Below are 12,429 nucleotides of genomic sequence, written 5' to 3'. Positions count from 1 at the left end.
GCACCCTCCCTCGTGTCTGCCTCTTACGAGTGTAGCGGTGCAGGAGGGGCTGTACCTGTGTGATTGCCCCGGGGAATACCGAGGTACCCGACTATTTGTGATGCCTTCTTTCTTACCCGTCTCGGGGAACGAGAGCGAGGGCTCTGGGTCGTTCAAGTATCGAGGAATTGAGGACAGTGAGTCGCAGGTCTCCGTCTGGATTGGCAACCTAGAGTCGTAACCAAAACCAGGAGGGGTGTGTTTACTGCGGGCAACGCGCAGGGCAATTGTACTGGTTAAAGTTACATGAAATCTGTGGCAGGTAATTACTGCTCCCTAATAAAATAGCTGCTGTGGGCACAGGGAGCAGTTACTGTGAGGCAGGTGATAAAAGAGGACAGATCGGTGTATTTATTGATATTTCTGTATTGCCGAGCGAGCGGCCGGCTGCTGCAGCGCTCTCTCTGTGCCCCGTGCTGGCTGGGTGTACCGCGCGAGGATGTTGCTTTTTTCCCCCCGTTTCTGCTGTGCGATTTGGCCTCAGAAACTGACCTCGGTTTAAGTACGCAGGGCTGAATGTTATCATACCCTGTTTGCGTTTAGATCCGATAAAGTGGCACGTGGGCCAAGGGTCAGTGCTCAGCAATGCCCCACCAGCAATGAGACTTCAGGGCAGCAGCCAACTTAGGGCCTGGTCGCCTCAAAGATGCACTGGCACAATCCCCTCTTTGTAGCACGGGTGGGCATAGCCGTACCTCGATTTTGGGAATCCCAGCATTGACCCAGTACAGCAACTGACTGAGAGGTTCAAAGGCCAAAGCTTCCACTGTTTCCAGCCCGGTGCTTATGATTATTTCTTGCCCAGAGCTGCCGTTGAGACAAAGACGCTGCAAAAAACAATCGCAATAAAAGATGAGGAACTTCCGCAGCCTCACGGTGAGCACGGCCAGGCGTGTGAGGAAGCCGTAACAGACAGCTGAGCGGGGAGGAGGGCCCAGGATAAACATTTGTATGTCAGGGTGCGTATGCAACACCCTCCCGCCGCGCGAGGCAGCGATGCCACGGGCGGCCAGCGCCGCGGCGGCCTCTCGGCTCACCTGTATAATGTCAAGAGTGACGTCGGCCCAGTACAAGCAGTTGCGGTCGTAGTCGAAGTCCAGGGCGACCGCCCCTCGCAGCCCGGCCAGGGGCAGCTCCTCGCTGACGCCGGAGGCGAGGTCGTAGCGGTGGATGGAGTAGCGGGTGGCGTAGAGAATGAACTCGTTCTCCTCTGCAAGAACAGGGAGCGCCTTGTTTAGACGCCTCTGGCCGTTTTAGGCTACTCAAGGGGCAAAAAGAAAATAGCAGGTATTTTTTTCTTACCCCTGACTGCATGTTTTAGCACCTCAGCGTAACGGAGGCAAAAGGCCCTTTGTCTCAGCGGGATCAGGTTAATGAGAACGCGCTAATAGCCTTACGCGGGTCCTGTGCGCGCTCGTGCCCGGGAACACACTGCGGCCGTTGTTTGTTCCAGGGGCTGAAGGAGGAGGTAAGGACGGCAAAAACCATCGTGACCCCTTCCTTCCCACGTTAGCGTGCCACCAATCAGAAACAAAATACTGATCTCCTGTTCCTCAAAAATCTCATAAAAAAGGCGGGAGCGATGTAAACCTGTGAGTCCTAGGGGACGCCGGCACTGCAGTAAATATCCCAGAGTGGGTTTTGTTTCTAATTTGCGCAGAGTCGAGCGTAATGGGATCCTGGTCCGGGACAAAGTCTCCCGGGCATTAGCACGCTACCGGTAAAGTCCAATAATGCTATTAATGAGTAAAGCTAATGCCAGTAAGTAACTCTGGCGGTGGATCCCTAATGAGATTATACGGAGATACGAAACAGATACTGCACATGAAAGTGTTACCATGGTGCGAGCCAACACGTATCTGAAGACGATCAGCAAATACTCTGGGAACACGGCACTTCAAAGCCCAGCCCGGTGGGGACTGCAGGTTTATTTTTCAATCAGCAGGGCCCTTCTCAGCCTGACTAACACAGCTCTCCAAATAGCTCAAGAGGGCTCAGAGGGGTGAATAACATGTCGGGCTCTAAACGAGGAGGAAAACCGAGCACGGCATTGGCGTGAATCCCAGCAGAGGGAGCGCTTCCCCAGGCACCCACCAGGCCGTTTTGCACCTGGAATATCTTTTGCACCCTGAAAAATCTTAGGACGATGCAGGGAAACCTCACGCTGGTGGGACTGGCTGCTCTGCAGCCCTGGGGCTCTGCTCAGCCGCGGCCCCGGGCTCGCCCTGCCTGCAGTGCTGCCCCAGCCCTTACACAAGCCTCTTCCCTGTCTCGGGCTCGCTCTCGGGCTGCTGCGCGGCAGCATGCTAATCATGCAGCTCGTGACGGCAGATTAAATTAAAGCTTTGGCAGCACAGAGGCACGAGACTGTTTCAGTGCCTCGTACGTTTGAGAGGAGAAAAGGACGGAGGCGAAGTCTGGCAGGGATGGGCGTGAGGACTAAAGGGCAGGGTCTGCCCTGGTCTGGCCCCAAACAGCCGTCGTTCAAGTGCGTACGGCGGCCTGTCTCAGAGCGGTACCTTCCCGAGGGTTTCTCCAGGATGGGGGGATCTTTGGTCTAACTCCTCTCTTTCTGGTTGGGTTCAAGCCCGCTACAGCGAGGACGTGACCGGGATAAGAGCGTTCCTGCCCCCAGCCTGCTCTGAGGGCTTCAGCCTCCCGTGACTTCAGGAGCAGGGAGGGCTCTGCGCTGCAGGCTGAAGCTGCTCCTGAGTAGGTCCCTCAGAAGCTCTCTGGCCCCTGGACAGGCAGGAGATGATAGATTTGTAACCCACCGAGGCATTTCAGCTCCTGTGTCATAGGTTTTGTCTGAGAGCCCTCTGGGAATTTGTGCGTGGTCCCTCAGGCACCAGCCAAGGGTTTTATGAATGAAGCCCTTGTGCCCGCAGCAATCCTGTACATACTCACCAGCCAGTGGGCACGGTACCAGCTCCCCTTCGAGCCGCGACTCGATGTCTCCACCTGTACAAGTGTCCCCAGAGATCTTTCGGTAGCTGCAACATATACAGCCAGGCAGTTTATTTCACGGAAACTGTTAACACGCCAACATGAGCAGCTAGAATAAGCAGCGGTGCTTAGTTGCAATGTATGTCCAAACATGCAATTTGTTTACCCACGCTCACGGGGCATTTGTGTGGAGGTTTGGGGGTTGTTTGGTTGGTTTTTTAATCACCAACAGCATAAATCCCAGTATTTGGAAGATCAGGTTCCCCTCCCAAGTACAACACATACCCTCGAGTCTTCTTGTAAGTTGAGCCAACAGGGCAAGGGACTGGCGGGTCGTACGGTTTCCCAGCGAATTCAGGGTCAGGGACGCAAACTTCTAACGATAAGTCATCGCTCAGTTTAAAGCCAAAATCACTGCAAGGAGAAGAAAGATGTAAGGAGGGAAGGGGGAGAAGGAAAACGTGCAGCCATGCTATACTATTACTCCTCCTTTATTTTTGCACAGAATTTTTAAGAACCTAAAGTTTCTTAGAAGTCCCTTCATTTATTATCAGTATTTAGCTGCATAATAATATCTTACAGCCAGACAGCTTGTGTCTTTCAAGAACATTTTGCAAATAAGCCTGCCAGTGGCTCAGCAGACTAGGGTAGGTGAGGCAGCAAGGTACAGAGGAGCCGGCGTGCCCTCAAAATCTGGCTCCAAGCCCCAGTTTTCCTGCTAGCTGGCTTAGCTCACTGGTCTGTGACTTGGTTTTTCCTGTCAGTAAAATGGGAGTTATACTGCATCTGTCCTCTGGAAAACGCCCTGGAAGAGGTTATGCCCGTCTGATTTTGCAAGGCTATGATTCTGAAGCAGGAACCAGATCCCACCAGCCCTATTCTCAGTCTGCTCACGACAAGCCAGACTCCTTTCCAGTCTCTGTCTCAGCATCGGACAGGCAGGCCTGAACCCCTGTCCTTAACTGCATGTACCCTGTGGTGTACATGGCCAGAGGTCTGGCCATGAGCTCCATTGAAAGTCCAGTCCCTGAACAGTTCACCTATTAACCACTTATTTGCATCAGGTTGCCAGAGTGTTCCCTCATCCCGAGAGCTGTGCAGTGTCAGTAATGTGCAAATTGCAGATAAAAATGATATAGCAGGGCCAGTTGCATCCCTGCGGCTACAGGGTCACTAAGTATTTTAGTGGAGGATCTCTGTATGTGACGGGAAATTGTCCGCCATCATTTGAAAGAAGGTGATGGATTAACAATACTTTCCTCTTCTATAGAACCTTTCAGAGGCTCCCAAAAGGCTCTAAAGACATTAATTAAGTCTCATGCCCCGTTATTAATGAAAGGATGTTTTCAGTCTATTTAGTTTCCTCTTTGCTATAAAATCAAGCAGCAATACAAAGAGCTAAGTAAATTGGATGTTTGTTCACTTTGAGCGATTGGTCACAGATATTTATCTCAGACTTACAATCCAGACTAAAAGAAATTAATTGGTATGTACCATTCAAAGTCTTCCCTTGTACAAGAGCAGTTGGAGACCATGACAGGCCTGTCAAAATCTTCCCCATTGAAACAGGTCGCATGAGGAGTCCTCCTTTTGAAAACGGTTTTATGCCCCAGTAAGCATTCATTGCCTCGCTCGTCGGAGGGTGACCACAGTTTGTAGTCGTTCTCTGTGCAAGGGACCCCTAAAAGAAGCAACAAGGTTGGGGTAAAGAAAGGCACAGTCCTTGCTGCAACCCAGACCAAGGGTTTAAAAGCAAGAGAGCCGCAGATGTCCCTTGGTTGCTGCTGGCGATGCGTGCCCGGCAAGGGCGTGCAAAGCGCAGTACCGTGTCCTGCGCCAGTGCCGTGCTGCACTCCGGGGACCGGGCAGACACAGAGAGCCTTGCTCTCACAGGAGGTGCAAAAGATCTCTCGGAGGGAGCCGCACGCTCCAAGCAGCCAGCCCTGCCTCCGAGAAGGCTGCATTAACCTCGGCTGCTTGCCACGGCTAGTGGCATCATGGCATCGAGACCCAGGATGCTCGGAGTGAGGGCAGGCACACTGGCACCCACCTATGCACCACGATAACGCCCGTTGCCCCTTCCCTCCTCTGGCACAAAACAAGTGGTTTTCCCCCTGATTGCAAGGCTCTAGCCCTGGCCCGAAAGAAAAGGCAAAGCAGAAAAAGCATTTCAGCTCAGAACGTGCAGCGGCACTCAGTGACAGGAGGCAACAAGCAGCTCCGTCGCGGTGACAGTGAATTTGCAATGCCTCATTTAAATGAAGTCATTCTGGTTACCAAACAGATCCGTTTCTAACAAAACGTCAAGGGAATCAGTTATAAATTTTAGTCAAGCAAATTCCTGTGCTGGGTTTAACTGCTCTTTGATTAAAATGCTGCCTTGCAATCAAAGCTGAAATGGGTTATAAAACATTCATAGGCACAAGCCTTCAGAAGGTTGGGGTTTTTTTCCCCTTTCCTTTTCAACACATCCCTCAGCAAGGAGGGAGGGGGTACGGGGAGAGCGCAGGGGACGCAAGTGCCTTCAGCAGCCGTGTCCGCGTGGACAAGAGACGCGAGGGACAGGGCACCTGAACGTGGACGGTGGTACCGCAGCTGAGCGCAGCCCCCGCGGGGGATGCCCTCTCTCCCCGGACTCCCGCGGGACGGCGGGGCAGCGGGGTCGGTCTGCTGCTAACGGGACTTGAAGGGATCTCTCTGGGGTCTCTTTTGGAAAACAGGACAGAGGGCAAGAGCAACGAAGGTTTTCTCCGTGCCCGATTCGTACTTAGGTGACCAACTTCCCGTGTTCGTCAGTGGGACTTGAAGTGCCTTAGATAACGAAATAGTTTGACTCATAGCCTGAGGTCTCTAGGTTGGTTTGGGCTTCCGAAAACCTCTCCTGTGTCCCCGCCTCGCTCTCAGCCCCCTGAAGATGGTATGGCAAAATTTCACTTGCACCCACGGGGGTGCTTGGGGCAGGCTGTGCAGCGCGGGGACCGGCTGGTTTCAGGCGAGGGCTTATTAGCGTGCGTAACCTGCAAAGCCACGGGTGGAGACAGGACGGCTCTCCCACCTGCACCACCCAGCATCAGCAACGGCTCTGTCGCCCGTCCCCTTACCCAGCACATCGGTGGTGTTGATCTGCAGTATCAGCCAGCTGTGGCCATTCTCTTTGTACGAGCCGAAGATGGTGAATATGGTGCTTTTCTCCCCGGGCTCGGTAAGCAGGCCGTACACAAACACTGGCTTCTCCGAGAAAGTGAACGTTTTCCAGGTTTCCCCTTCGTTTGTGCTGTACCTGGAGAAGGAGGATTGGGAGAGCTGCTAGGGGCAGGTCCTGCCCACCACAGGGCACTCTCTCCCAGTCTGAGCCCCAGAGCCCTGCCACTTACTTGAGCTGGTCGGTCTCGGTGCCTTGCGCGATGGCCACAAGAATGCCACCGTGGTCACCCCAGGTGTAATAGTGGGGTCCAGACAGCGCCTGGAAGAGAAACGGTGCCGAGGGGTGCATCAGAGCTGTGCTGAATTAAGGGACAAGCTTGGCTGGAAAGCATGCTTCGTCAGAAATGCTGCCTGACCCGTGCTAACATTTTGGGTCAGCTGGGCTGAGACAAGTATCTGGAGGCACCAGAGATTCAAGTGTTTATGGGTCAACATCTGCTGTCAGGAGCAGCCAGCCCAATTTCCCTAAATGTATAGCTGTGTTTAAGAGCAGCACTGCGCCCCGGACTCTCCTCCTTCCGTGCTGTGCGCAGGGGAAGAATCAGTGGATAAAGTGCCGTTACATGAAGCCAAGAGTCGATCGCTCCCCCTCTCAGTCTGCAACTCTTTGTCATGTCTCTGAGGCCTTCCTAGGACTGCAGATAAGTGTTGGTTTTCAGGCTGTAAGGTTTTTTGAATGCTCAAAGAGGAACGGGGCCGTGGCGTGCCAAAATCCGCCCCGTAGAAAGAAACTTGTATTTCACGCTCACCTCCAGCTCTAGTGACCACCAACACAAAATCACCTTTGCTTTCCTATCTGGGGAGCCCAGCGCAGCTCAGGATGAAAACAGAGAGCTTGCACGTGCCTGACTCTGCTCGTAGTACGCGCTAACGCACTTGGGGATGTTCTTGCGCAGGGCACTGAATGTGGTGTTCCTTTCTTTTCTACGCTGTGAGACCGTACCAGTGATCTGGAGAGCAATGAGCTTTCCAGCCTGCTGCTTGCCAAAGCCGAGAGGAAGGAGTTGTGTTACTGCTTCTCAGCTGAGGAACCACACTGCTGGGTCATTCTGCACCTCTGCTCGCAAAACAAAGGGCCTGAATAAGTCAGGAGCTCGGTGTTGTTAACTGTGGGTCAACGCTTCTCGGCATGCTTTAATTGTACTTCAACGCAAACCTGCCTGCAAGCCAGGGGAGGCTGGCATCTGAAAGTCTCGGCTTTTGGATACCCCTCCCCGGCCGTGAGCGCTCCGGTCTTGCCGCAAGGCTCCCGCAGGGAGAAACGGTGGGTCCCCGCGGCCGCTCCCCAGCTGAGTTTCGCGGGCGCCCGCTCTCAGCCGGGGCCAGCCTCTGAACCGCGGTCGGCTTTGGCAGCAGCCAGGCCTGTGGCGTGTCCCCACCGCCGCTGCAGCTGCCCAGACATTAACCCAGACCGCGCAGCACTTACGGGAGGAAAAGGAGGCTGTTTAATTCACAGGATTAAATAGCTTGCAGATGTTGAAATACCATATTACACTCGCAGCAGAATGCACAGGCAGACCGCAAATACTGCCGCAGACCAGAACACCCACTTCGTAAACAGCATCAAACTCCCCATAAACCCATTTTTCTGGAAGATGCTGGAGCCTCTCCAGACACTCTCACACACAAAGTTGTGGCTGTCAGTCCCATCTAAAAGGGGCCAGATGCCCCATGCCAGGGGCAAGTCCTGCCAGTTGAAGAAAAGAAATAGAGCAGGGAGCTCTCCTGCATTTGAACCCACCGCCTTCACCGTGAGGCTCACCTCCATGCCAACCCACGCCTGGCCCTTCATCTAAAGGCCTTTTTGCCTCGGTCTCAAGGGACATTCAGCACCTTCCAGCTACAGCTCTTGGATGCGTACGTGGAGGTCACCTTTAATGCCTGAAGGCTGCGTGTCGCTTATCTACATCGCTGCCGACATCCTACTTGCTGCACCACCGCCTTGGCTGAGCTGGCAAGCAAAAGAGCAGCCTTACCTCTCTCCACCTTGCTCCGGCACTGCTCGAGACATAGACGTTGGTTTTCCTTGCCATGTTCTTGCCAATGGAGCCTAGGAGAACGGGAGAAATCATTCTTCTTGAGGAATGCAAATCAATTGCTTTAAATGAAGCCAGACACTTCTAAACTATTTTTGTCTATGAGCAAAATGACAACGACTGGGGAGCTGATTCTTCGCACTATAAACTAATCCCTTCAAAAGCAAGTATTTTAAAGACTATTACAAGTTTTAAAAGCAGCTAGGGAAAAACTTATGGCTAGAAACATGATCAAACAAAATGTGCAAATGTTTTCTTCGGTAAAAGAGGGAGACAAACAGGAATTTCTGTATGTTCAAGAAACCCTTCACGCGGATAGCGGCAGGAAAGAGGACCAGAATAAAGTGGGCAAGTTTTCTCATGTCACTGGGCTGCAGTAAAATATACATGCCGTACGGGGACTGCAGCGGAGAAGGGAAAGCAAAACATACAGTTTAACTGCAGTCTTGTAACCTGCATATACAAACTAGATGCTGCCAAGTTCTTCACGTCCTGACAACCACGCGCCCCAAGCCCCCTGCGTGGCTGCGGGAAGGAAAGCGGTACCGGTGGCGATGATCAGTCCCGGTGCTGACTCCTTGGAGAGAATGGGCATCCTACGCAGCTGGAAATTAAGCAGCTGGCTCAGGCGCTGGGCCAGGTGGAGAGAGCAGCCCTGAGAAAACTGGGAAAGCCAAACACAGCGGCATTAAGCCTTTGCCCCACGCTCGCCCATGCCCTCCTCCCACCTCGTCCAGCCCTCTCCGCTTGGAAAGGCAAGGAGGGACTCTCTCGCGGCGGGCTTGCCGTATCAGCCTCTTTTGAGGGGGGCTTCTCCCACGCTCGGCCCCCTGCCCCCTCCCGCCCCGCGCTACCTCGCAGTCTATCGGCTCCCCGTAGCGCGTCTGGGCCGGGGGCTGCAGCAGCTCCCAGGTGCCCCCCTTGTCGAAGGTGATGACGGAGCGCATGTTCTCCTCGCTGAAGGAGCCGTTGATCAGGGTGGCGATGTAGACGCCCCGCACGCCTTCGACGCGATGGAAGTCCGCAAAGGGCTCGTTGGCAAAATACCTGCGAGGAGATGCAAAGGTGGGATCAGTGAATCGCAGCCTCCCTGGGTGTGGGGAGCAGGGGACTGTCAAGCCCGCGAATCAGGGCAGTGCTTTGATCAAACACAGCCAAAAACTACAAAGACTTTGGCTGATGTTCGCATTTACCGCAACCGATTAGGCGCGTCCCACATTACCTGACCAAGGTGTCGCTTCCAGCCCCTCCCGGGCTGTAGTAGAGCACGTTTTCTAAAGACAGGGAGAACTTCAGGCCTTCTGCCTCCGAGATGTAGAGGTTGGTACGGTTGTTATCGTGGCTGACGCACACAAATACCTGGTCCTCTGAGGCGTCGGCAACATAGTATTCCTTTGGGATGTAAATGACAAGCGAGCGGGTTTCATACGTATGGGCGTACAAGCAGGGTTTCCGTACAAGCCGGTTTAGCATTTCCTCTTAGCTAGCTGTAAGTCAATTCTTCCCTCTACCCATTTGTACTTTTTCCACTTGGCAAGCAGGTACCTTCCCTCTGCTTTTTCTTTTGTGTTTCTCCTCCAGCGATCGCTATCCTTCACCCTCCGCCCCGCACAACCCACCGGCAAAGCCCCCCAGAAGCAGCTTTGGGTGCCAAGCCCCATCGGTGCCAGGTCTCTCTCTGCCTGGACCCCACCGAGGCCGGGGGCTTCTCGCAGCCGGGAGCGCGTCCTGCTGCTGTGCCAAACGCCCGGCGTACTTCTCCCGCTCTCCCTTGTCCCTGCCAGCCTGGGCACCACGCAGCACGTCTGGTTCACGGATCACAGACTCTTTGCAAACCCTGGCTGTCCCCCTGGGCTTCCTCTGCCTGCGGAGAAGACAGATGCCCCGGGCCATGCTGGCGGAACCAGCGCGTGCTCAGCGACCTAGCGCCCCGCGCCATGGGAAGAGAGAAGGTCCCCAAAAGCAGAGCCAAAGCACGGAGCACCGAGACCAGCCCCTCTCTGGGTATCTGGGCTTTGCTACCAGCCTCCGGCACTGGTGATGGAGGGAGTCGGTGGCTGTCCCTTTCCAGCCAGCCTCACACCCAGGACAGTACTGGCCCTGCACAGTGCTCTGGGTACTCCAGTATTTCTCCAGAGGCACGAATCGCTAGAATAAAGTACCACCATGTAAACCACAAGATCATCCTAACACGAGCTGCTCAGCCGCTCCCCCCCAAGCAGGGTCATGCGAGGTCCCCTCCCAGCTCCAGCTCCTGCAGTGCCTGGTGAAAGGCAGAGAACTGCTGTTGACATCTGAGGGCGTCCTTGGCAAAGGAGGGAGAGAGGAGGTCGTCTCGGAAATTACCACTTACCTTAATTGGATGCTTGGTTACAAACTGTGCCACACGCATCGGCTTGCGGTTGAAGGAAACCCAGAGCTGGATCGAAGGCGGCTGCGAGCTGCCTAGCGAACGCTGTGGCAGAGCAGGGGGACACGTTAGGAGCAGCTCTCTCCCCCGAAATCACCCTCATCTCCAGCAGCAGGCAAAAGGCGGACTGGGGCAAAGCCACGAACCGCACGCCTGGGACTTCACCCTCCCTGCGTGCAGGCAAAGCGCGGCAGCTGCCTGGGCCTGAGGGTGGGAAGCAGCGCTCCCCGCTCATGGTTTACATTGCTGCAGCCAGCGCTCAGCAAGGAGAGAAACTGCCCTTTCTGGCCGGTTGGGTGGAGGTAAGGAGGCTGGTTTTAATTCCTCTTCTTTCTGCAGAGCAGTCTGTCCTTTCCTTCCTATTTTTAACGATTTGCACAAAATGAAAGGCACCGGTGCAAAGCCAAAAAAGTAAAAAGCTGGGGGCAACCTATTTCATACGGGATGCCAACGGTAAGAACCTAAACCCAGATTCAGGCTCCAGAAATAAGCAGCCTGATTTTCCCAGGCTCCGTATCCCTAAGCAACCACGCGTTCCACAGAGAGGAGCAGAAGTCAGAGTCCTCCGTGCCTCTGCTCCCCAGCCTGTCTGCTCCCCAGCGCCGCTCCTGCTGCGGCCGAGGTTTGATGCAAGTGCCCGACTCCAGACCTGGGGATATAATTTCCAAATCAGGGGTTTGCAGCCAGGCCGGCCTCCCTCCCAGCCTCTGTGTTTCCCATCGGTCTTTGCCTTGGCATGGAATACAGGTGATTTAAATGTTTAGTGTAACACCAGTCATTAGGGCTGTAGGAGAAAGCATGACGGTGACCCCTGAGCCCTCCAGAAGCAGGAGCAACTCTGAAGAACCCCCAAATTGAGTTCATGCTTGGAAAGGTCCCGACTCAAACCCGCCTCATGGTTTCAGGACGCTTCCCCCTGAGCCCAGTGGCTTCTCCGCAGAGACACGGACCATCCCCCATGTTTCACCCAACACCAACAGCAAGCCTAGATAAAAATCTTCTGCAAACCGCAGCAGGCTTCAGATCGGGCGTAGCGCCAAGGGGATGGGCCCTAAGAGTTGCAGGCTGTACTACCTGCAAGAGAGACTTCTGAGAAAGTGAAAGTGCTCTGCAAACGCGTCCCCTGCCAGCGTCGGACACCGCTGTGGCCGCTCGGGTGGCTGGAGGTGACACGCTTGCTGCTTACTGCCTAGGAAACCCTACACGGCTTTGCAAATGGTAAAGGTTGCTCCTTAAAACAGACTCGATGGCAGCAGCAGGGGAAAAGCAGTGCTGGCATCTTCTAAAAAGAAAACTGTTCCTTAACTTCTAGAAGGAATAGGACTCTACCCCTCCGGTGTCGTGTCTCTGATCGTCTGTAAATGACTTGCCCTCAGTGAAAGCTTCAAAAAGTGTAGGGGGCCCGGGCTGCAGAGGGTCCAAAAGACCACTGTCGCTCATCCGCATCCTCTTTCCTAAGGAAAGCAAACCGAAAATCCAGCTCTCTTAGCAGGCTGGAGCACGTCAGGCTACTTGGACCTAGTCCATGTTTGATGGTAATCCCCTCTGACAACTGGCCTCCTAATCACTGAGCTGCCGAGCCACATCCCCCTTCCCCTGCCACCCCGCCTTGCCTGCCTTCCCAGGCATCCTGTGGTTCTCCCTGGGACCCAGCACTTCGCAGTCTGACCTATTTCTGCCCAGCCTGCTGAAGGCAGGCGTACGGAAATGCCGCCGCTCCGAGCCCTGCCGGGAGAGCGGCATCGGTAGGTGTTGCTTTGTCCAAGGCAGCGCTAGGTCAAGCGGGGAAGGCAG

At 54.4% G+C, this 12,429-nt stretch overlaps 1 protein-coding gene across 2 annotated transcripts in view; it reads right to left on the bottom strand.

Annotated features, from left to right (window-relative positions):
• The window catches only part of SORL1 (sortilin related receptor 1), a 54,110-nt gene that overhangs the window by 27,328 nt on the left and 14,353 nt on the right, over positions 1–12,429 (bottom strand). For both annotated transcript variants that reach the window (XM_075521163.1, XM_075521162.1), the window contains exons 7-19: positions 10,579–10,680; positions 9,448–9,617; positions 9,080–9,272; positions 8,772–8,889; positions 8,166–8,239; positions 6,360–6,448; positions 6,087–6,265; positions 4,480–4,666; positions 3,271–3,399; positions 2,947–3,032; positions 1,077–1,249; positions 735–866; positions 117–208 (exon numbers count right to left, since the gene is read on the bottom strand). In XM_075521163.1, the coding sequence (XP_075377278.1) occupies positions 117–208; positions 735–866; positions 1,077–1,249; positions 2,947–3,032; positions 3,271–3,399; positions 4,480–4,666; positions 6,087–6,265; positions 6,360–6,448; positions 8,166–8,239; positions 8,772–8,889; positions 9,080–9,272; positions 9,448–9,617; positions 10,579–10,680 (1,724 nt within the window). The remainder of the gene's footprint in view (positions 1–116; positions 209–734; positions 867–1,076; positions 1,250–2,946; positions 3,033–3,270; positions 3,400–4,479; positions 4,667–6,086; positions 6,266–6,359; positions 6,449–8,165; positions 8,240–8,771; positions 8,890–9,079; positions 9,273–9,447; positions 9,618–10,578; positions 10,681–12,429) is intronic.

The sequence above is a fragment of the Mycteria americana genome, chromosome 19 (assembly GCF_035582795.1).
Source record: "Mycteria americana isolate JAX WOST 10 ecotype Jacksonville Zoo and Gardens chromosome 19, USCA_MyAme_1.0, whole genome shotgun sequence".
Classification (NCBI taxonomy): Eukaryota; Metazoa; Chordata; class Aves; order Ciconiiformes; family Ciconiidae; genus Mycteria; species Mycteria americana.
Note: the sequence above shows the minus strand (reverse complement) of the source record. Positions and strands in the feature narration are given on the sequence as shown.